At 33.9% G+C, this 22,831-nt stretch overlaps 1 protein-coding gene across 7 annotated transcripts in view; it reads left to right on the top strand.

The window, feature by feature from the left end:
* ERC2 (ELKS/RAB6-interacting/CAST family member 2) overlaps nucleotides 1–22,831 on the top strand; it is a 551,904-nt gene that overhangs the window by 379,592 nt on the left and 149,481 nt on the right. For all 7 annotated transcript variants that reach the window (XR_004253689.1, XR_004253691.1, XR_004253692.1 and 4 more), the window contains one exon: nucleotides 11,694–11,841. Coding sequence is in view for 1 of the 7 variants with exons in the window: in XM_032193894.1 (XP_032049785.1) it covers nucleotides 11,694–11,841 (148 nt within the window). In the remaining 6 variants the exon portion in view is untranslated. The remainder of the gene's footprint in view (nucleotides 1–11,693; nucleotides 11,842–22,831) is intronic.

A 22,831-nucleotide genomic window follows, 5' to 3' on the forward strand; every position in this document is an offset into this window, starting at 1 on the left:
TTGCCCTCAGTAAAAGTCCTTCAGTTTAGAAGTCTTCCCAAAGACTGTCAGAAATATTATTCAGATCAATACAGAACATTATCCATTAGTCATGTTAGTCTAATATGATATGTAAGAAGTTGACTGTTTATCAAGCCCCTAAGCAAGCTAAAATTTGTTACGGAACTATCCTAAAATATTTAACTACAGTTATTTCTATTGCATTGATTTATTGCTGTTTGGCAATAGACTTTCTCTTTGATACTGTTCAGTGATGGACCTCATGCCTCTTCTGTCTGCTTTGAGAAAGTCAGTATGAACTGTCTTCACTGGAAGTCAGTATGAATCATCTTAGAGCAATACGGCTGTACAGATGTGCCCTTAGTCTGAAACAAATTTTGAATAGTTAACCCACCAAAGAAGATCAATGAACAAACTTCTTTATGTAAAGTTGAATCATATGATGGTATTCATGCTCCTGGCGGTGCTTGTGAATAGCTCCATTAGCAGGGAAGTCATATAATTAAATAACATCTTGTGGTATCCTATCTCTTTCATTCCCAATCTTTTAAGATACTAATTAAAGAAATGTTTGTGAGCTGTCATCTAATTCCCTCTATTCTTCCTTCTACAGTATGTTTGGCCTATGTATATTCTACGATTTCATTGTCTTTACTGGTACTTTTCTATTTTATAGTTACTGATGTAACTGTTATACTGTTGTTATATGCTATGGTTTGGGCTTGCAGTATTTTGTTAAAAATCAAGTGTTTTTTTTTGTTTTTTTTTGTTTTTTTTTTTTCACTGAAGTAGAATCCTAGAGGCAGTGTTTGAATAAATGTTCTCTTAAAAAAAGGTTTTTAGAGACTTTTAAACTACCAAAATGTTTGTGTTTACACCAATAATTAGTGATATTAATACTTGATTTTGTGTAGTGTGACCATAAATACATATCCAATGGTTTCTAATATAATTAAATCCTCAGAAATGATATGTACACAACAGTTATGTTTAAGATTATTTTGTGCCTTAACATTGCCTTATCAAATCAAAAAATAAAAATGTTGAGTTGTAATAATCTGTAGAATTTCTTTTATCTATCAAAGTAAGCTATGTAACAGCAATAAGTAATGCGTGTCTCACCTTAGTAATGGTAATGATAATTCTGACTTCACAGGCTAGATTAAAATAACTAAAATATTAAATCTGACAGCCTGGTGGGGAAAGGTGGATTTCAAAATTCTCAGGAGTTTCTTAGTTAAAGGCTTAACATAGAATTGAGATATAAAAGACATTTAGTTGTAGAGCTTAGTGATATGGTTTAGTGGAGGACTTGTTAGTGTAAGGTGAGAGGCTGGACTAGGTGATCTTGGAGGTCTCTTCCAACCTAGATGATTCTGTGATTCTGTGATATTTGTAGCTAGCTTGCAGATTATATGACAATATATCATATATCAAATATGAATTATGCACTGCCATGAGAGTGCATTTTGTTAATCCTATGTATTTCATTCTTGAAATTGCTTTCTAATATACAATAAAGCTCAAGGCATAAATTATGCCTATTAATAGGCATTATGCCTATTAATATTGATTTCTAAATATTGTTTCAAAATAGAACTAATTATTCCTCATGTGGTTTAATGTAAATTTTAATGTGCTCTACATTTGATTTTATGAGTTTTGTTATATTTTTCTATTTTATTCAAAGGGCAGCTGCTTGTAACATGGAAAACAGAGGGAGGAAATTAAGTCAATTTTTTAAAAAGCAGACCAATTTTTTCCTTAAGTTTCTAATGTTACGTAATGAAATAGAAGATTATGGTGTCTTTTAACTTGCATTATCTGTTTGACAAAGGATCATTTTGTTGATCAGTACTTACTGTAATTTGAAACAAAGCCCTGCTCATTCATTAGCATAACTGTCATTTAATTTGTGATGAATGACTATTCAGAATATTTTGTCAATTTAGAATTAACAGAATACAGTTAATATAAGTTAATTTTTAATTTTGTCTCTCCATCTCAATTTTATATTCCTTTGTGACTCAAATATTTTGAATTCCCTGCAATTTCATGAAAACAGTTGCAGCTTTTAATAATGTTTTCCAAGCTTAAACATTTCTTTGGTAGTTGTAAGATGTTACTGAGATTTGTACTCTAGAGATCAAACCATTCATCCTGCAAAGTACTTTTATCTTTGTCTTCTATAAACACAAAAACTAGTGTTGAAGGATAAGGTGGCTGACAACGACAGATTACCTATAGTTTTGTTTTCCTGTTTAACTTAGGTGGATCCTGTGGTCTGGTGTAACCCAACCCCATACATCCAGCTGCCATTGTTCTTGTTCTCATCAGTACCCACCTCTGCACTATACTGCATTATGGCCATTTTAACCAAATGTTGTTTTCATTCCTATAGAGAATCATATAAAGCCAAATGAACAATAGGGAGTCAATTCTATTAAAAACCCAGAAATAATTATCATCATCAGAAATAATCACCAGAAATAGTCATCATCATTCTTCAGATGTATTTTGCAGCACTGTGAATTCTTTTTTTTTTTTTTTTTCTCTTTACATTTCACATGCAGTCTGAATCTTGTTATATCTCCTCACACATGGGCAATGCTGTCACTTTGAATGAAATAATAATAGACTGGTTACTGAATCACATTTATTGATGTAATTACATCAGTGAAACTATGATGTAATTGGTTTCACCGATGTGTTTCTTTTCTGAATGGATCTGTTTTACTTACCTGTCATTTCTAAAACATAAATCGTCAGGACATCAGAAGTGCAATGTTATGGGACTTCAAAAACTTCAGAGAATTCAAAGGGCAATTGAGTGCCTACATCTTACTGGACAAAGGATGAGTGTGAATTTCCTTCTTTGTCTTTAAAACCTCTCTGAACATACACCTTTATATTGAATTATTTTTGTTTGATTAACAAACAAAAACCCACCAACTATATGCACGTTTGCAATTGCTGATAAGAGAAGAAAGAAGAATATTTAAAAATTGCCAATCTGAGTCAATGCACTTACTGTTACTGGAGGATGTAGGTCTGGTTATGGGAATATTGAAACATGGAAGAAAGACCAAACTGAGGCTTTGAGAAGGGAAACTTTAAAAAGGGGAGGAGGGGGGGAGAAGGGGTGGAGGGGCTGGAGGTGGTTTGAAGGCAGGGAATGGATATGAAAGTTGTCTTTTCAGGAAACACCTTTGTGATTATTCAGGATCAGGTCCTTTTCCTTCTTTTTCCTTCTTTCCATTTGCTCTAAGATTTCACATTAAGGAGAACTGCTTCTTCCTGGTTCTCCTTGATTCTAGCCTAATGAAGATATACATCTAACACAGGTGTAATACAGAGACTATATTGCAGGTCTAACACAGGTGTAATATAGAGGCTTCATATTATCTGAAGACTGTCTCTCACACCTGCCTCCAGAAGGTGGCTTCATCAGCTGGAAAATTCAAGGTTTGATATATTGAGGTTCCCTCAATAGAGGGAAAAGTGCTTGGTGTATGGGTAAGACCAGGGCTCTGATGTTTCTGTCCCATAATTAATGGAGCAGTCCTCTACTTCTTGCTGTGTTTGGGCTGTGGAGCATCTGGTTCTCTCTGCTTTACATAAAGGCACTAAGCCAAACTGAAGTGCTGTTTCATGCTGCTTTTTCCTCCTGAAACTATTTCAAAAGGGATTGCTCTTTGAAAAGAGTGCAAAATAATTGTTCATTCAAAGGAATTAACCTATAAATTGTGTCTTTTGCAAAGCATATACAGTCATGAAATTGGAGAGATAAATTTTGTCCGTTTCAGAAATACAATTCCAGGATAATTGCCTAAGATCAGTAGTGACTGAAGTTAAATGTGTCACACAAGTAGCTTAGACTTAAAACTGCAGTATTGAATATGCAGGTTTTAAATTTCATACTCGTGATCAGTACATTTTGTTTCTAAAGAAAAAGCTTTAAAATACTAAAAATGTTCTGAAATTTATTTTCTAAGATGCATGCACATCCATAAGGGATTAACGACATGTTTTAACAAAACAACTATTTGCTTTAGGAGTAACAGAGAGAAGCTGTTTCAAACAGGATCTCTCATCACTGTCTATCTCTAGTCACCTCCTACTGAACCTAAGGTTGAATACTGGGGGTCATGAGGGAAAGAAAACAATAATTAAAGGGAAAAAGTTGATTGAGCTGTGTTGGTTTTTTTTGTTTGTTTGTTTGTTTTTCTCTTTCAGTATGATTAGCATGTAAGAAGCTGGCTGAGTACTCTACTGTGTATCATTAGTTCAAACGTTTCTGACTTGATTTAACTTTAATGGTGACTTTTAAAATTGCATTTCTGTATTTTGTGGAGAACAGTTTAAGTAGTGAAGGCAGTGAAGTTTTTGTTGGAAGATTTTGTTCCTATAAATCTTAATCTAGGAATTGTTAGATTACAATTGGACTGTTCCTGAGAACTCACCCCACCTCCCCAAAAGTTGTCACGAGTTCTTTTATTAAAGCTCAGAAAATTATTCTTAGACTAACAGAGGTGGGGAGTAAAGCCAGGAGTGTTTACAGAGTTCACTTCTAAATTGACTGTGATAAGTGGCAATGCAATGTATTATGATTAGAGGTTTCTGGGAGACTCTTTAAGAAGGTTAACTGCAAGGCAGCTCTCAAAAGAAAGCATTTATCTTAGCGGTCATCCTTCAGTGTTTTATACTACTGAGAATTTTTTTTTGTGGGTGGTTAGAACCATTTTTTGTGTTTTATTAGCTGTATCTTGAATACCTCCTACAAGCTGAATGACAGTTTAGGGTTATTAAATCTGTTCTTAGTACATTCTTTTATCCATAGTTAATCTTGACTAAATATATGCTAGTGAACAACCCTTTTTTCTCAGTTGTTGCCCATATTTGTTAAAGAAATTATTCCATTTGACATTTGTTTAGGCTGCAGTTTGATAAAATACTGTATACAATATACTTTTTCAGTTTGGCATTCAACAGAGTCTTTCGTGGATTTATTTCTTCTCGCATTATCTTATCTTCTCTTATAGTATGCTAAAGCTTCCTTTTCATATTAAGTAATTTTTTTCACTCCAAGACAGATGCTTTCACAAATGCATATTCTGTATTGCTAGAGATCTATAAGGTTGCACTTTTCCTGTGTTTGGATACATTTATAGTTAAGTTGCTGTGTTATCATCTGCTTTCTCCAGTTCTAGGTATGGTAATTCAGATTAGGTTTTCACGCTACTTGCAGTGACTGCTAAAATACTTATACATTTTGTATTTTTATTTGTCTAAAAGGTAGGTCTTTTATCAAATTAATAATCGGTAGATCCTCCAAGGAAAGGTATTCTGTATTTCATTATTATTGATTACCTATGCAATACAGTCTTTTTTCTTTTTTTTTCTGTAATTGGTAATTTTCACAGAAACTTGATCATTCTGAAGTTTTGTATTGTTCTTTCTTAGTACAGATGTAGAAATGTAAATGTAAAAGGTTTTTCTTTCCAGTCATAGGAAGGCTAGCAGATATGTGGTATAAGTAGGTAAAGCATGGGTGTTAACTCCAAGGAACTGCCATCTTAAAATGAGACACAGAATAAATCAGTTTAAACCACTGAATCATTGAATAAATAGATTGCTGGAAAGATCATGTTTTGGGGCAAGATCAACTATATCTGACTCATTTCTAACAGACTTTTAACCAACTTGATCAGAAAGACTTACACTGGTAGAAACCATCTTTCTTCAGCAATTTCTTCCAGTACTTAATTTCTACTAATACTTAACTTGCCATTACAATTAAATGTTGGCACTTTACCTTTTGTTCTGTGTGCAGTGGACATGGAAAACATGTTCTTTTTCCCTCTAGTAGAGCATGTAATGTTCTCATTATCGTATTGCCTCTCATAGACCATTTACTGTAGTTAATTCAATGTTTCCTTGTCAGCTGTTTCTTTGACCACTTTTGTTGCTGTCCCCTGAACAGTCAATGCATTTTTCTTGGAGAAATCATATCCAGACTGGATTTGGTATTTCAGCTGAGATTCTCCTGAAGTCACACAGGCCAAATTATCACTTCTGTCTTGCAATCTCTTTCCGTTCATCATACTTCCCAGTATGATGTTTGCCTCTTTCACAACAGATCATTAATAAGGAGTTCCTCCTTAGTTTTCCAGACTGCTTCTTCCATTTGTCAAGACCTTTTTATTCCTGTCTTCATGGCACTTGAAGATCCTCCCAGTCTCAATGTAGTACTGAAATGTAGTAAGCAAGCGTATTTTCTAGTCCATCACCCATGTAGTTAATAAAAAAAATCACACAGTGGAATTGCAAATTGTTTTACATGGAATCCTGCTTGCTTGAACAAATGAATTCTTGACTTTTAGAATGGGACTATACCCTTCCACTTTACTTCTGTGTTTTAGTATGAAAATACATGAATTATATTAAGATATTTATGCAAGTTCCTTGGAACTTGTCACTGGAATCTTTAGTACCTTAAACCCTGATCTCACAGCAGCAACTATTACCATCAAGAGACTTTTATATTCACTTTTTATTGAGGAGACTAGCTAGAGTTTGCTGTAGAGAAGAATGCAGTAAGACTTTGCTTAGAGATCATTTTCATTTTTAGAGTTTTGCTTTTTCAGGGAAGAGTTCTCCCTTTCCTTCTTGTAGTGAACACCCAAATTATAGTGCAGCATATTTAGATGGGAAATCCTGAGAATGTAAGTCAAAGGAAAATGTACAGATTAATTATCAATGCAGAGCAAATGCTGTTTGTTTTAACACGTATTTTATTAATCTGAGAGTTTACCTAGTTTTACCATATTCAGCTAGAATGATTTTTTTTTTTTTTTTTTTTTGTTAAAAGTACTATCCTGGTATTTGTATAACAAATTAGTTTGCCAGAAGAGAGATGAAAAACTGCTAATAGCAAAAAGTATTACTCTTTATAAATATTACTGTTTAAAAATGTCATTTAATTCAGTGCTTTAATAAATTATTTTAGAATGTATTTTATTATCATAATTTATTAAACAATAAGGAGACATTTTGGCTGCGAATAGTGATAACACCTCTATAGAACTGTATTTGGATAGTCATTTTTTTCCCTGACACAGTAGATAATTAGGAATTATAAATTATGCTTACACTCTTAAGCATGCTAGCTGGAGAGCATATGAGACTGTATGTTGTTTTTGGTGCCAGTTCAGCTCCTGATTTTAAAAAATTTTGGCACAGAAATGCACGATGATTTTCAGTTTCTAGCGGTAAAGTGGAAGTGTGTTACTCACCTGAGAGATTTAGATGAAGACCTTGTCACCTGTTTACTTGAATGAAGTTTGCTTCATGCTTATTACTGAGGAAGTCATTATTACCAGCTTTTTTGCTGGCATCTTAACCTTGTTCCTAGAGGTCAGATAATCCTCTTTCAAATGTTTCCTGCAAAAATAGTAATATTGATCTTTTTAGTAAAATCACTGGGTAGCTAAGTTAAATTTCTTCTGTTCATCAGATTTTATTCCTCTATAGTAAATCTCAAGGATGATGACAGTCAACACAGTAGCTTTCACAGCCATGGGTAAACCTGTGTGTGACAATAGTAAAAGAGAAATGATAATGTAGAACTTTAGGAGAGTAGAACTACCAGGAGCTCTGGTAGTAAGCTAGGCGATACAGAATTAAATGCTACTTCAGTTGGTTTATATGCCCAGTCACAACCTGTGCCTCTATTTTGTACTCTGTATATTAATAATACAAACTGCTGCATCTCTGTCTTTCCTCCATATTGAAGAATTTAATTACTAAAGATTTAAGCAACCAACAAGCATCTATTGGTAAAATATACAGTCAGTCCCACTCTTGTTAACCCGGATGCCTGGTTAAATGCCACTGGATTATATATTTGAGATTATTACTGTTAAAATTATCCATGATAATAGACACAGATAAAGTGCCAACGTGCTCCAGGAGTATGTCTGTGCAGAAAGGTGCAAGTTTGCTTTGCCCTCACTCTGAGCGGGCTGTATGTGAGCCAGTCCCAGTCTGGAAGCCATCAGCGTGTTGCGTGGCATTATGCCCAAGTTAAACGCTTTGTCTCTTAAACAAATGAGGCTTTACAGCTTCTGATCTGAAGCTGACTCACATTTAGGAGGCTTCAAGCGTATGGGCAGTATGAGTTTGGATTCACCTGCCTGTCTGTGTACATGTATTCATCATTCCACATTACAGTGGAACAACTCAAGTACAAATCTCCATTCTTGTGTTCTTGTGCAATCTTCTCCAAATGTTTGTGGTTTTATGGGCTCTGAGCTCCACATGCATTTACCATAAAGATAAGAATTAAAATATAATGATAATAATACTACAAAGTTATGGAGGGCTTATTCAAATGTCTGTATATGCTGGGGGTTGGGTTCAAATCTTAGACCACCTCAGTGGAGCATTTACAGAGTTATTTATTTATTTATCAGGGCAGCTACTTCACATGGTTATGAATCATTATTTCCTGCATTTGGTATGAACTGTTGTTTTGTAGACTTAAGTGTTTGGTTACATAGAAGTAAACTGCAATATTTTGCAAAGGGAAAAGTAGTTGCATGCTCTTTGGGAATTATCCCATCAACCACAAGGCAATTGAGGAGAAAGATTTTGTTATGTTTCAAAAAAATACCGTCTTAGAAAAATATTGTCATTACCTCTGCTTGGCTTTCATAACACCTCAATGCCATCGGTTGAGAAGAAGCACACCATGGTCTCCAAAAGCTTATGTCTTTGGGAGCTGCAGAATCCAGAGTGCAAATTCTTCAGAGTAGACTGTCTTACTCTTCTCTTCCATGGAAGGTTTTAACTCATCTGTTCCTTTAAAGCAGGGCTAGCATTGACAGAAGAGTTGCATAGAGTTGCACACTTGCACTGTTTTGATTACAAGAACATATGGCTATTTTGGTCAGCGATACAAAAAAGATGGACTTGAGTGCATCACATTATCAGATATGATATTGAAATGATATTGAATGCATCAGTAATTCTGACTCTTCTTTCTCACTAGTCAGGCTTTTGTTTTCAAAAACAGTTTTTGAAATACTCTAAACTTTGGAGAAGTAAAAATTCAGTACACCTTCATTTAGTTTTCAAGCTGACTTAGAAATTTTATTCTGTTTGTGACGTTTTACAGCAGGACTAAAATTGGTGTTAAACAATCAAATAAATATCATTAGAAACCTTGTAGATGGCAAGTATTTACCAGGAAATTAGATAAGCAGGCATGCCTACATAATTTAGGATTGATCTGTGAATAACTTAAAAACCTTGGATTTTCTGTGATGTAACTTTTCTTTTACTTACTTTCATCCTACGTGTGTTGGGTTTGTAATGGTTATATCAATATTTATCTTCAGATATAAAATAGGTATATCTTGAGACTGATAATTATGAAATAAACCAATTTATATTTTGCAGTTTACTTTATCAGAGGTACCTACTTTACAGCAATAATTACCAAGAATTAAAGATTAGGACTTAGTCCTGCTAGTGTCAATTTCAGACAGGACAAATCTTAGTTCTACACATCCAGAAAAACAGAAAAATGATGTGAAAAACTTTTTTTGAAAAAAAAAAAAAAAAAAGATGTTCCAAACAGCAATAAAATTCTTGTTTGATGCAAGACTAAAATACATAAATAAATAAACTGTTTGTTGATGCAACCTGTTAGAGCACTGTCAAAACATCTGAATGATCTTTATTTGTGATTTTAATATGTACTAAATATGTGCTATCTCTTTGGCTTTAAAGTCATAGAAAACCTATTGCCAACCCCCTTTTGTCAGAGAGCTTATGTTGTAACTACTACCACCACCACCACTTCCCCAAAAAAAGACATCTTCTGAGGCTGGGCACATTTCTAAAACAGAAAAGTATAAACATTTTTATATAAAATACTGCAGAGAAAAAAGTTAATTTGTGTTACATTTTTCTTTCTGTTTGAGCCAGATGCTAAGAAGAGGGCATTTTTAGATTTTATACATTACAAAAATTCTCTGCTTCATGTAAGAGGAGAGGAATAGTTGAGAACAGTAGTGAATCAGCTTTCTTTTATTTCAGTGCATTAAAAAATTAAGATTTTAATGAAAATATTATGGAATTGACATCTTATTTGAGCACAAAACATGAATAATATTACAGCATGGTACCAATAACCATGCAGCATGTTTTATTTGTTATTTTGAGGCTTTTAGGAAACAATATGTTTCCTAAAATGTTTCATTTCAGATTAGCATTATAGACTTATGACTCCATCTTTTTTTTTTCTTTAATACCTGTTAATTAGACTAATAAATAGGTATTATTTAAATCAGAACCGTTGGAGGCTCAAGGCATCCTCTTTTAAACATCATTTAACTGTGATTAGAATGAAGAAGACAGAATAATAAATGAGAGTATTTAAGTTTATGAATAAAATGCAACAGTTTATCTAAAATTGATCCATATCTCATAACTTTGAGAGTAAAATAGATGGGTTGTTTTCCTTTGACTCCATCAGAAATATTGTCCTTTAAATATTTACATTAATACATTAGGAACTTTGATATAAAAGTGAAATAGCTTTCTTGACATTGTTGCTGGCAAGCAGAAGGACTGCAAGAATTCCAAAGTTTTAGCTCACCTTGGCTATATGAAGTTATGTATAATAAATGTATACATTTATTAGCAGTTGGAGCCTAAGGTTAATTCATGTCTCATTTATCCATGTTTATTTTTTAATGATTGATCTTATGTAGTTCTGGAAAAAGGCATAGGTCATAACATATTATGTAGTAAAACCTATTATGCTCTTCTTCTTGTCTGATAAGTCATAATCTGTCATTGAATACATTGCAGAAAGTGAGTATATTTTGTTTATTTGAGAAAATAAGGGACAGATCATGTCATTACCAACATGAGCATTTTAGAGTATAAGAAATAGTAAGATACTCCAGGATCTGTGCTTCCTAACAGCATGTTGTAAAAATTACTTCTGTCATATGTCCTCACAAACTATTTACGATGTGACCCTGCTGGCTTCTATGTAATTCTATATGTTTCTGAGTGCTGTAAGTTTCTGTTTGCTCTGTGGTGATTGAGGTCAAAATTCCAAAGGAAAAGATTCTTTGTGAACTGTTAGATCAAGGTACTGTTTTTCTAGATGTTATATTTACTTTGAGAATTATAGTTTCATGGTGACACAATGAATAACCATAAATTCATAGGAAAACGTTTATGTAAATGTGAGGAAGATATCCAGAGATTTCTGTACTGAGGCCTCTAGGGTACTGAATATACAAGACAAAATAAAAATAAGCTTTATTTATATCACTTTCCTTTTTATGATTCAGTCTTTATGATTGGAATAATTCATAAGATTTATGTAAGATATTCTATAATTCAGGAACATAAATTTAAAAAAAAAATAAGAACAAGTTAATTCACGGAAGTATTATTAATTATCATGTTATAGTAATGATAAACACTAAGATAAATGCTTTAAGAAATATTTGCTATCTAAAGAGTGTTTGAAATTACTTGATTGTTTTTCCATTGGTTAAAAGAAACATCTCACTTAGTATTTTTGTTCTGTTTTATTAAGAATATAAAAATAGCATATATTAATATTATATATGCTATATAATATTAAGAATATTTTATTTTATCAGACAGGAAGCCCTGCTTGCTGCAATTAGTGAAAAAGATGCAAATATTGCCTTGCTTGAACTGTCCGCTTCAAAGAAAAAGAAGACTCAAGAGGAAGTAATGGCTCTTAAAAGAGAGAAGGACAGATTAGTACATCAGTTAAAACAGCAGGTGGGTAGACATTTGCATGCTTTTATAGCAACTGAAAAGTGGCATTATTTTCATTTGTTCTGTTCTATTCTGTTTGTTCTATTCTATTTGTTCTATTTTCATATGTTCAAGATTATTTCAATCTTGTATTGAAAGTCTTCAAGCCAGGTCTGATATGTGACAGCAGCTGTGAAAAGTAGGAGGTGTTCAATGTAAATGTTTCAGTATTGCTTCTCTTTGGTTGCTAAGTATTTAGCTGCATGTTTGGCTCATGTTATATGCAGCCCAGTACACTTCCTGTTTTCCCTTCTCATATAGCTTCCAACTGTCATCATTATGTGTGACAGAGGAGAGCAGATGCTCTTCACAGTAAAGCAAGATCTGTCCCCTGTTGACTTTTCCTAACCTTTTTTCTGCTGTTATTTGCTTATCTCTTGTAAAATAATTGTGTTTTCAGAAGGCTTCTGGCTTTCTGAGAGGTTATCTGGAAATCATGATTATCCTTAAAATAAATTCTAGAAGTAAAAATTCCCCCATCTTTAATGCTGTAAGTCATTTGAGTTTTTAATAAAAAATCGTGTAGTTACACACTAGACATGAGCAAATTTAATTTGTGTTCTGTTTTATTAATGAAGAAAATAACCGTACTAGACACAGTACACATGTAAAACACAGGACATACATCTCTTATCTGTCTAATTAAGATGTTTAAAACTGCACCATGTGCAGTGGCTACTTACCCTGTTTTTTAAAAACAAATACTCATTGTAAGTAGAGGTACTGTAGGTACAGTAGGACAAGCAGCAGGACAAAGGATGTTCAGATGAGATGACCTAGGTACTAAAGACTGGTTTTGTGTGTTGTGAATGTTGTTAGATGCATTTTCTCTTTCAGAATATGTGAAAAGGGTGAGAAATATGTTTTAAGAACTTTTCTAAAGGTTTTGTATTGGTTGTTTTCCTTTGTGTGACATTAGAGAATGTATTGCTGGAGGAGGAGGAGAGAATACCATCAGCAAAATCATTGTTTTCCTTAGCCTCTCAAGTTAACCACACTGCTGTCAGGCAGCATGCCATTTCACAAATGAGCATGCCACATTAATGTATAGCCATAATAATGTATAGTTGACTGCACAGTCAATGTTATGATCCTTTCTGAATCATACATTACATCCTGCAGAACTTCATGGACTCAGTAACAGAAAGTCAGGGAAAACCTTTCCTGCTATGCTAACTTCCCAGTATCTCTGACATCATACCTATAATCATCGTAGTTTTTTCCCACAGGTCTATAAAAATAGGAAACAGCCCTTGAACATGAATTTATCATCCCCTTATGATACTGACTTCATTACAGACATTTCAGCCAAGTACCTATGTTTCAGCCATGATGCACTTATGTCCCAGATCAGTCAGCTGTCCAGGAGATATTTCATCAGTTTAGCAGAAGATGTTAGATTCCAAATAACTTCATTACTGATGAGTAAGCAAATATTCTACTTTGCCATTTTCCATGATACCTGTCAGATATTTTTTTAAATGTTCATGAGATGTGTGGGAAGACTGTGTGTTGCTATTTTACTTTTTTTAAAAATCCTTATGGTATTGCTGAGAAGTGTTCATAAAATTCATGACTTTCTTTGACCAAACTATAGGAATTGCAGAAGAGGTTTGCTAGAGAGGCATTGTGTTGGATAACTTCATTTCGAATTGTAACCAAATACTTCAAATACCTCCATTATTTATAATGATAAAGATCTTCAGTAAAGCTATTTAAGTAGATTAAATTGATGCCAAAATAATCTCTTTTATCTAAGACACCACACATTTAAAAAAAAAAAAAAAAAAAAAGAGAGAGAGAAGAGAGACATCAGGAATAGGAATGTGGTTTATCTAGGTCACCACTTTATTACACTTACGAATTATCTGATAATAGAGGTTGTAGAGATCATTCATACTTCTTTAATCCCTTTGGGGAGAACCACTGTCAAGCCCCACAGATTTCACATGTGTATCCAAGAAAAAGTCTTTTTCCTTGCTGTGACTGTGCTGTGGGGAAAAGTGGCAGATTTCATCCTGTGTGATATATCCACCCTATTTCTCAGTGAAAAGTTTATTTGAGAAATGGCAATTCCTAGTCTATTTCTGATTCTCTTTTGTTGAAGAACTAGAACTCTAGTGAATGATCAACTGCCAGATTAAATTTTATTTTATTTTTTTATGGCCATATTTGTTCTCTCACCTATTTCCAAAGCTGTTGTACTACTGAAAGAAAAATAGAAAAAAAAAAAAAAAAACACAGAAAACCCTACCTTTTTCCAGCCTGTTGTGGTCATGGGAGATATTTATAATTATTAGGAGATGCCTCACTAGATAATCCTAAACATAAGGCCCTCAAATCTACACCTGTTCTAAACTGTAGGGGGAACTTTTGCTTAGAGAGGCCAAGTAAAATGGTGGGTAGTGAAAAAAAAATCTATATTCCCTTCGTGTATGTCCATAATACCAAATGCATTTGTGATGAATCTACCTATCCAGTCAAGCAGGAATCTATCTATTCATACATACAGGAGGCTGAGAACTTATCAAGGCAGCAGGGCAAAGGATAAGAAATGCAGACCTCAAAGTATCCAAGGAATTTCTCTTCAGAAGTTCCCTGTCTTTCAATTAGTGAAGGTAAACCTAGGCTGCATATGAAGCATTGTGGCTAAAAAAGTCTTGTTAGCAAAGCTGCAGTAAGAGTAGGATTTTCCTCTTCCACAAAGGCATCAGCTGATAAGAGTGGCAGACGGACTACTTCCTTCCCCCTTCAAATTTCTTTAGTATCTGCAATTCATACATTTACTATTGATATTGATATTTACTACAGAAAATCCCATTTTTGATTTGCACATCAAATTATGAATTTCCTGAACATAAAAAAAAAATACTGATATATCTGTTACATATTGCTCCAAAAGTGCTACTCTTCCAGGTACGCCAATTTTAAGATATTTCATTAAATGTAATAATATTTTCTACTGTGTTTCAGGAGAAAGATGTTTCTCTCTGTCTGCTTTGCTGTCTTAATTTTACAATCCTCTGCAACTTCTTTCTAATGTTCTCAAAATTTTGCTGAGATTTGTTCTCTTCAGAACCAGACTTCCACTTCACTGCTGTATTAGAGTTAAAACAGAACAGCAGTTGTTACAGTGGCAAGCAGCAGCTAATACAGATTGTCTTAAATCATGTAGACGAGCTATTGGGAAATCACTTTAAATTATTTTAGAGTGCTATATTGGGAAATCACTTTAAATTATTTTAGAGTGCTAACTTAAGTTACAAATTTGCTTGTAACATAATGTCACCCTGAGTGGAAATATACATACATGGTTGTGGATGTCAATAAATCTATTGAACAAATGTGCTAGAGTTTCTTTAGAAAACCTTGTAACATTTTCCTTTCTATACTACAAAATGAATTTGGTCATGCTGCAATTGACATTCTAATTACATCTTCTGTCATCTTTATGTCCTGCATCTCTCCCAAGAATATCTTGTTTTTCAGGGAGTTGCAATTTTAGCAAAGAAACGATAATTTGAAATTAAGTTTCAGTGAGGATCAGCTTTACCATTTGCAATAGAAAATATTATTTCAGTCAAGTTTTACTTCATGATCTTTATAGACTGGTGAATTACTTTGGGCTAAATAAGTGGAAACATCAACTCTCCTGCTGTATCATCATGTATCTGACAGTTTGGTTAATTTTATTATTTTCTTTGCAATTTGGGGAGTTTTCTTTTGTCTTAGAAACTCTTTTGAGTCTCTGTTTCTGCTGCTGTCTCTTTCAGTGGCATCACAGATTTTGTCACATACTTGATAAACTCCAAATCCTTAAGTCTAGACATTTCAAATGATGCAGTAGTATGAATCATCACAAGGGATAATATCTAGAAATGCTCCGAGTCTTAGGAGTTTGTTGAAGGGATGACCTCAGTGTGTCTTTAGAAGCTCTATGGTAGTATTACCATAGCCTGGAAACTCCTCTGCTGTTGATATGCAGAAGTACAGAAGACCTTTTTCTGAAAGAGCTCCAAAGACTGTTTCATGAGAGAGGGAAGGAGAGGTGTGTTTGAGAATTTTATCAGAATCCAAGCTTTCTTATTGTGTACGTGAAGTGCACAGGAATGCCCTCTTTGAGGAGTGAAAAGAGGACTATCTTCCTTGGGAATATTATGTTGATGAAAATAAGTTTCCTGGAGTCAGATTTTTTTTTTTTTTTTCAGACAAAAAATGTGAATAATTCTCAATGCTTCTGTTTGCTGGAGAAAGCCAAGCACCGCTCTTTCACTTAACACTGATGAGGAAGTTGGAATTATTATACTGTGTATCATTTATAGGTGCTCACCTAGAAGGAGCAAACATCAAAATGTTAGCAAATTTGTCTACTGCTACTCGGAAAGCTCTACAGGAGCTGTGGTGAATCCCACCACTTTAGGACATTGTAGGCATCACAACTTGCATATTTAAAGAGGGCACAGTATGCGGTAGATGTCTTGGAGATTCAATTCTATTAAACACAGTGGAGTAACCCACTGTGTCTTGAGGTTCCTCACAGAATTTTATCGTTACTGGATTAAAGCCAGAAAAACAGATTCTGTTGCTGCCCTGTAATACGTCACAAGCTTTCTCTGAGACTGAATTGCCTAAATGCAAATTTATTTGTATTTAACACAGCCTTGCACTGTGATAAACTTCTCTAATCACTCTGCTGTATTAACATCACCCTCCTGGTGTATTTTGTGTTTCACCTGGAAGCTTCTTGTTTCTACAGGGTGGCTTCAGGAAAGTATTAAAATTATGCCACAGGCAATGTGTATGAAAACTTCTGTGTGAAATTATTTCCTGGGGGAAAAAAAAAAGATAATATCTGACAAAATAGAATATCATTTCTAATTCTTTAATAGTTTGATTCTATAAATGTATTTTTCTCTGTGTTTAACATTATTTATTTATTTATTTTTCTTATTGATAAATGTACTGATTTTGATCACTTGACAGTGCCTGAAGACTGACGGTGGACATCCTAATATGAATCCAAACTAAAATAGAATAAAACCAGAAATAGAATGTGTTCAAAAAAAGGAAGTTTTTAAAAATATATATCAATTGCAAATTTCATTTTTTTCCTCTTTTTAAATAGTTTGTGACTTAAATAATGCTCTTAGTACCAGATATGCAGTTGAATGCCTTTCTTCAACTAGAAATGGCACTTTGTTAGAATATTATTTTTTCTATTCTAATTTTTCTGGCCTTTGGGGTGTTCAAGTAGATTGTAAACTACAAGACAATGATTTTGGTGTGATAGGTAATAATTTTTAACAATTAAAAATGAAAAGAAGTATCTTAAAAAATTAGACATACTGCCTTTATACGGGAATGAGAACATCACAGATGTATTTACTTTAAATATAAGACTACAGATGTATAGAAAGACCAAAATATTATTTATGTGGATAAATTGAGCATTCTTGTCATGGATTATGACTGTGTGAGTTTAAGAAAGACTCGTTACTTCTAAGGTGGAATAAATTCATTGGTTTTATCTCAAATACTGGCTTACTTTTACAAGTTTCTTCACAATATAATTTGATAACCTAAAAAACTTACTGTAGCACAGTGTATCCACCTGTAAAACTTCTAGTTTTAAAACTACTGACTTCTGTGATGCAAAACATTCACGTAAAAGGTGAAGCAAAGTAATACACTCACAGGAAAACGGAAACACTGGAATTGATTCATACACCAAATACTGTATTTAGAGAGCCATAGAAATTTTTAGTAGGCTTAAAAGATCTTTCAGAAATACAGTATTAAACAAGATAACCACAAGGGCTTGGCTGAGTGATTACACAGTATTTATAATCACCCTGTCCAAGATTCCTCTGGAGAATTTTGAGACAGCTATTTTTAGATAAATTTGGGTAGTGATGCAATCCTTCATGAAATAATTAGCTTAAAGTCAATTTTTAGAACATCTCAAGAGATTTTGGTAGGAGCATAATATGCTGCTATGTTACTGATTCATTCTGAACTTGGATACTGCAAGGACATTTCCCAGTTGCCTCTTTTCACTTTTGGGTATAGAGCCAAAAATTTAAGTGGAGTTTGCCAAAATGCAAGGTCTTCTAACTCCTTGAGAGCATTTTATTTTTCTTCTCAAAAGATGAAATTAGAATCCATTCCAGCATTTTCAAGACTGCAGGTGTACGGAATATTCTGGCCAGAGGCAAAGCTGGTGTTTGGCAGTGTTCTCTAGTCTATTAGTTCACTACTCTATATTTCATCACATGAACATATTGCTAATGAAACAAAAAGGGTGAGAAACAAACAAGGAATTTTAAAAATCCATGTAACCACAGTTTCTCAATGAATTAACCACTACCAATATTTCCTCATGCATGCAATACATCAAAATATTTCTTACTAATTCACATGCAAATACTTCAAAGAAAGCTTTCAACAGCAAATGAGAAAAATGGAATTGAAAGCAGCATGTTGCATTACATATACTGTTCTGGTTAAGTACATTAGAAACAGTGCTAATGTGATATTGTCGTGGTGACATCAAGCACGCACTCAAGAATAACCAAATTCTCCAAGCTACATTGCTCTGTTAGAGCAATTTAGAGTGATGTGTTGTATTGTATATTTTATAGTATTAAAATTGTTTTTATAGTACATTATAAGAAACAAGAATAGGATTAGATGTTGCAGTTGTGATTATTCTGGCTGTTCAAAATGTTTAAGCCTTCTAATATTTAACAAGTTTGGGAACAAACAAGTAAACAAGTTTTGCAATGCTTTCTTACAGTGTCTGTAGACATCACCATCTGTAGACCTCATGATCTGTGGTACTGTTCAGGTTTTGAGTCAGTTCCAATCACTATTGTTTCTGATGTCAGACTGTATTGTTTTGTGTTTTTTTTTTTTTTTTTTTTTTTATTTTCTAAATGTCACAGGAAATGCTTTAGGAGTACAGAATACTACTTTTATTACCACTACTATTTTTTTTTTTTTTTTTTTTTTTTGCTGCTGGTACTATTATTATTATTTTGGGGGGTTCTGTTGGATGAAAGGCTCGACAGCAGTCAGCAGTACACACTTGCAGCCCAGAACACCCCAACTGCATCCTGGCTCAGAAAAGGTGTAACCAGCAGGTCAAGGGAGGTGATTGTCTCCCTATATTCTGCCCTTGTGAGACCCCACCTGGAATACTGCATCCAGGTCTGGGGGCACAAGAAAAGATACAGATCTGTTGTCAAGCAAGCCCAGAGGTGGGCCACAAAGATGATCAGAGAGCTGGAGCACGTCTCCTGTGAAGAAAGGCTGAGAGAACTGGGGCTGTTCAGCCTGGAGAAGAGAAGGCTCTGGGGAGACCTCTTTGTGGCCTTTCAGTGCTTAAAGGAGTCTTATAAAAAGAATGGAGAAGGACTCTTTACTCAGGTAGATAATGATAAGACAAGGGGGAATGGTCTTAAACTATCAGAGGATAGATTTAGATCAGATATTAGGATGAAATTCTTTACTGTAAGGGTGGCGAGGCACTGGAATAGGTTGCCAAAAAAAAACTTGTGGATGCCCCATCCCTGGAGATGTTCCAGACCAGGTTCGATGAGGCTCTTGGCTACCTGATCTAGTGGGTGGCACCCTGCCTATGGCAGAGGGTTGGAGTTAGATGATCTTTAAGGCCCCTTTCAACCCAGGCCATTCTATAATTGTTATTAAATACACAGCTCTTTAGAGGCAGATTTGTTGTACTGTTGAGACTAAACGTTACTTCACAGAAACATAGAATTTGTGTTTGAAGCCATTCGTGTTGGTACTACAGACATATTTGACCACTGAGCCTTTGTTTCCCTCTTCTGTTTCCTGTCATAATATTGGTCTTTGTCAAGCTTTGTCTGCACCTCACAGTGAACAGCAGAGTAGTCTGATATCTTTAGTTGCAGGAGTTTTATGCTATCTAAGCTGTTTGTTTCATTTTGACAGGTAAGAGCAAATATTCAAATATTTTTTACATTGAATTTTCATACTATGAAAATCAGATATTTTGTACAATTATATCAATGTGTTGAATTTTTTATTTATTTTTTTATTGCATACAATGGAAGAAATGTAGCAATTTCATCTAGTTTTTGTATATGATACAAAAGTACAAATGAGAAAGCTGGACTTGGTAATGAAATTGCAAAAATTACAACTGAAAGGAACTATGCAGACCTTGAAGACAATTAGTGCTACTAACCATACAATTGCAGTTTCAAAGATCCTGCTTTGTTACTGAAATTTCTGATTGACATCTGGTGTTAAATAATCATTATATGGAAGTATCACAGAATCCAGAATGGTTGAGGTTGGAAAGGATCTCTGGAGATCATGTAGTCCAACCCTCCTGCCAAGTATGTTGTACAGGATCGTGTCCAGGTGATTTCTGAATGTCTCCAAAGGAGACTCCAAAACCTCTCTGGGCAAGAATGTTTTCAATGGGTTATTTCCTGTTCTAAAACAACAACACCAAAACCAACCAAACAAAAAAATCCCTCCAGCCAGAGAGCTCTACCTTCTTATGTTGTTCTGTATTTACTGGGACCTGGCCTGGGATGTCCTCAGGCAGCTGCTATTTCAGAGCCTTAATTATGCTTTTTAACCCACTTCTTTGTGTCTGCATTTTTACATACTTTTATGTAATTACCAGGTTTAGTAGCAGGTCTCTGACAAATACTTTTAGCGTGACTCTAGCCTACACGTTACTTAGTATGCTGTATTGCACAAGATATTTCCTGTGCTTCAAGCCATACTTTTAATTCATAAAACTTAAAAAGGCTTGAAAAACACAAACTCTAAATGCAGGGACCACTACAGAGAAATCAGGAGAACCATGTTGACATCAACATAACTTCAATTACAAGTGAAAGCAGAAATTTGGTCTTAGTACTTCATATAAGCATCTGCTTATGCCTGTTCTCAGTGTGCCAAGCATCTAATATCCCTGCTGATGTTTGTGAGAAGACTATTATCCTTCAGCTCATGAAGAGGGGGACTTATTATTTGCTCTGACTTCTTATCTTTCAGGATAAGATAAATCCTGTAATCTTGCAAAGCAGTAAGTCTAATTGTTGTTAATATCAGTTAAATAGTACTCTAATTGAAAAGAATGAAATATATGTAGAACTTTCATGTTCACATTCAACAACAAATTATCAGATCAATGTCTTTGCCAAGATCTATATTGGAAACTGCTTTTCACTTATTATTTCTCTCAACTTTAAATACATAGGTTGTTTTTATCATATTTGCTCCCAGGCAGATAAATATAAGGTATTCTTTGCTTTTTGTCTCTTTCATGACCATTTATTTCTTCTATGCTACTCAGGCTTCATTTAGCCTAACACTTTCTCCACTGTTCTTTCTGTATCACATTGGTTTACTTCTGTTTTATGACATACCTTAAGATACCTTCAGAAAAATAATTAAAGTAGTTAATCTGAAAAACTTATTTGGTGTCACTTTTTGGAAAAAAAAACAATTGTTTCTGACAGTTTCTAGTCTTCATGTATTTTTTGCTTCATTACAAATGAAATATTTAACAACATTTTTATCTCTGATAATATTGCCTCGCAGCAGTCAGAGAATCTAATTTGACCAGCATTGCATTTCACCTAGGAGGAAGGTTGGATTTCTTGAAAACTTGGAAACTTTTTAGTACTTCTTCTGAAACTACTTTTTATACTGTGAAACTGGAGACAAACAGGGTCTAAAGGCAGACAGGGAGTGAGAACAGATGTTTTGTTTGCATGCATGTCACAAATGATAAGAATGGTAAGATTTTTCATCACATGAATTAAATTTACTATATGACTAGATATAGATGGGAAAATGAAGGGAAAAAAAGATCTTTTCTAGTGTAAGGGCATCATTGTTCTTTACTTCATATGCAATGGTTGTAGCATTAATGAGGTCAAAAAAAAAAAAAAGGAAGAGAAGAGTTTAGTAGCCAAACTTTTCTACAGCACACTATCATGCATACTTTTAACCAGCATGCATTCTGTCCCTCCCTTTCCACACACTATATCATGGAAAAAAAAATACCACACATGCTTATTAGCCCATTTGGAATTTTAATAGGGAAAAAAAATAATTGTATTCTAAAACTGAGGGGGGAAACAAAGCAGCAAAACCCTTGTCCAAATAGAGCTAGGAGTAGGAATATGAGGATAGATTATATTACAGGGATGTTATAAAAAGAAAATGCATAATTAAAACACTCAGTAAAACATAGCTCTAATCCATAGTGATGCATTCTAATAATCATATGGTTATGATTATGATAATTTTTTTTAACATCTGGAGTTCTTAGTTACCATACTGTTACGTTCTCATTATCTTTTAGTTACTGTTGTGTGCTTGCAAACATATTCATAATTTAGTATATAAAAACTCACTGTATAAGCAAAAAAAAAACCACCAACAACAAAACAAAACCAACCTTGAACATTGTCATATATTTGTAATTATTAAGACAGCGTAACTTATTTTGCATGAGATTAACAGTATGGTGCTAGTGTTATGCTGTTAGAGGTAGCCTGAATAATTAGCATGAAGTATTCCAGAGGTTGAATACTTAACACAAATTGAAGTCCAAGTTTTTTTATATAGCTATAGAATTGGCAAGAAGTCCTTCAGAGCAATGGCCAACTGACAGATCTTTTAACTTGTGGAAAAAGGTCAGAAGTCCTTCTGTCAAAAGAAAGAAAAAGTTGGATGATATATTTTAATGGTTTATCTCATTGAATTGTGTTAATTCAATAAATGTGCTACCATTAAAATGAATTGAGCACAGAATCAAGGTTTGGCTCTTTTAAAATAATGATATTGGGTTTATTTTACTTATTTTACTTTATTTCATATTTATTTATTTATTTATTTATTTATTTGCATCAGCTATGTAACTAGTGACTCAGCTTGCACA

The sequence above is a fragment of the Aythya fuligula genome, chromosome 10, assembly GCF_009819795.1.
Source record: "Aythya fuligula isolate bAytFul2 chromosome 10, bAytFul2.pri, whole genome shotgun sequence".
In the NCBI taxonomy this organism is placed as follows: domain Eukaryota; kingdom Metazoa; phylum Chordata; class Aves; order Anseriformes; family Anatidae; genus Aythya; species Aythya fuligula.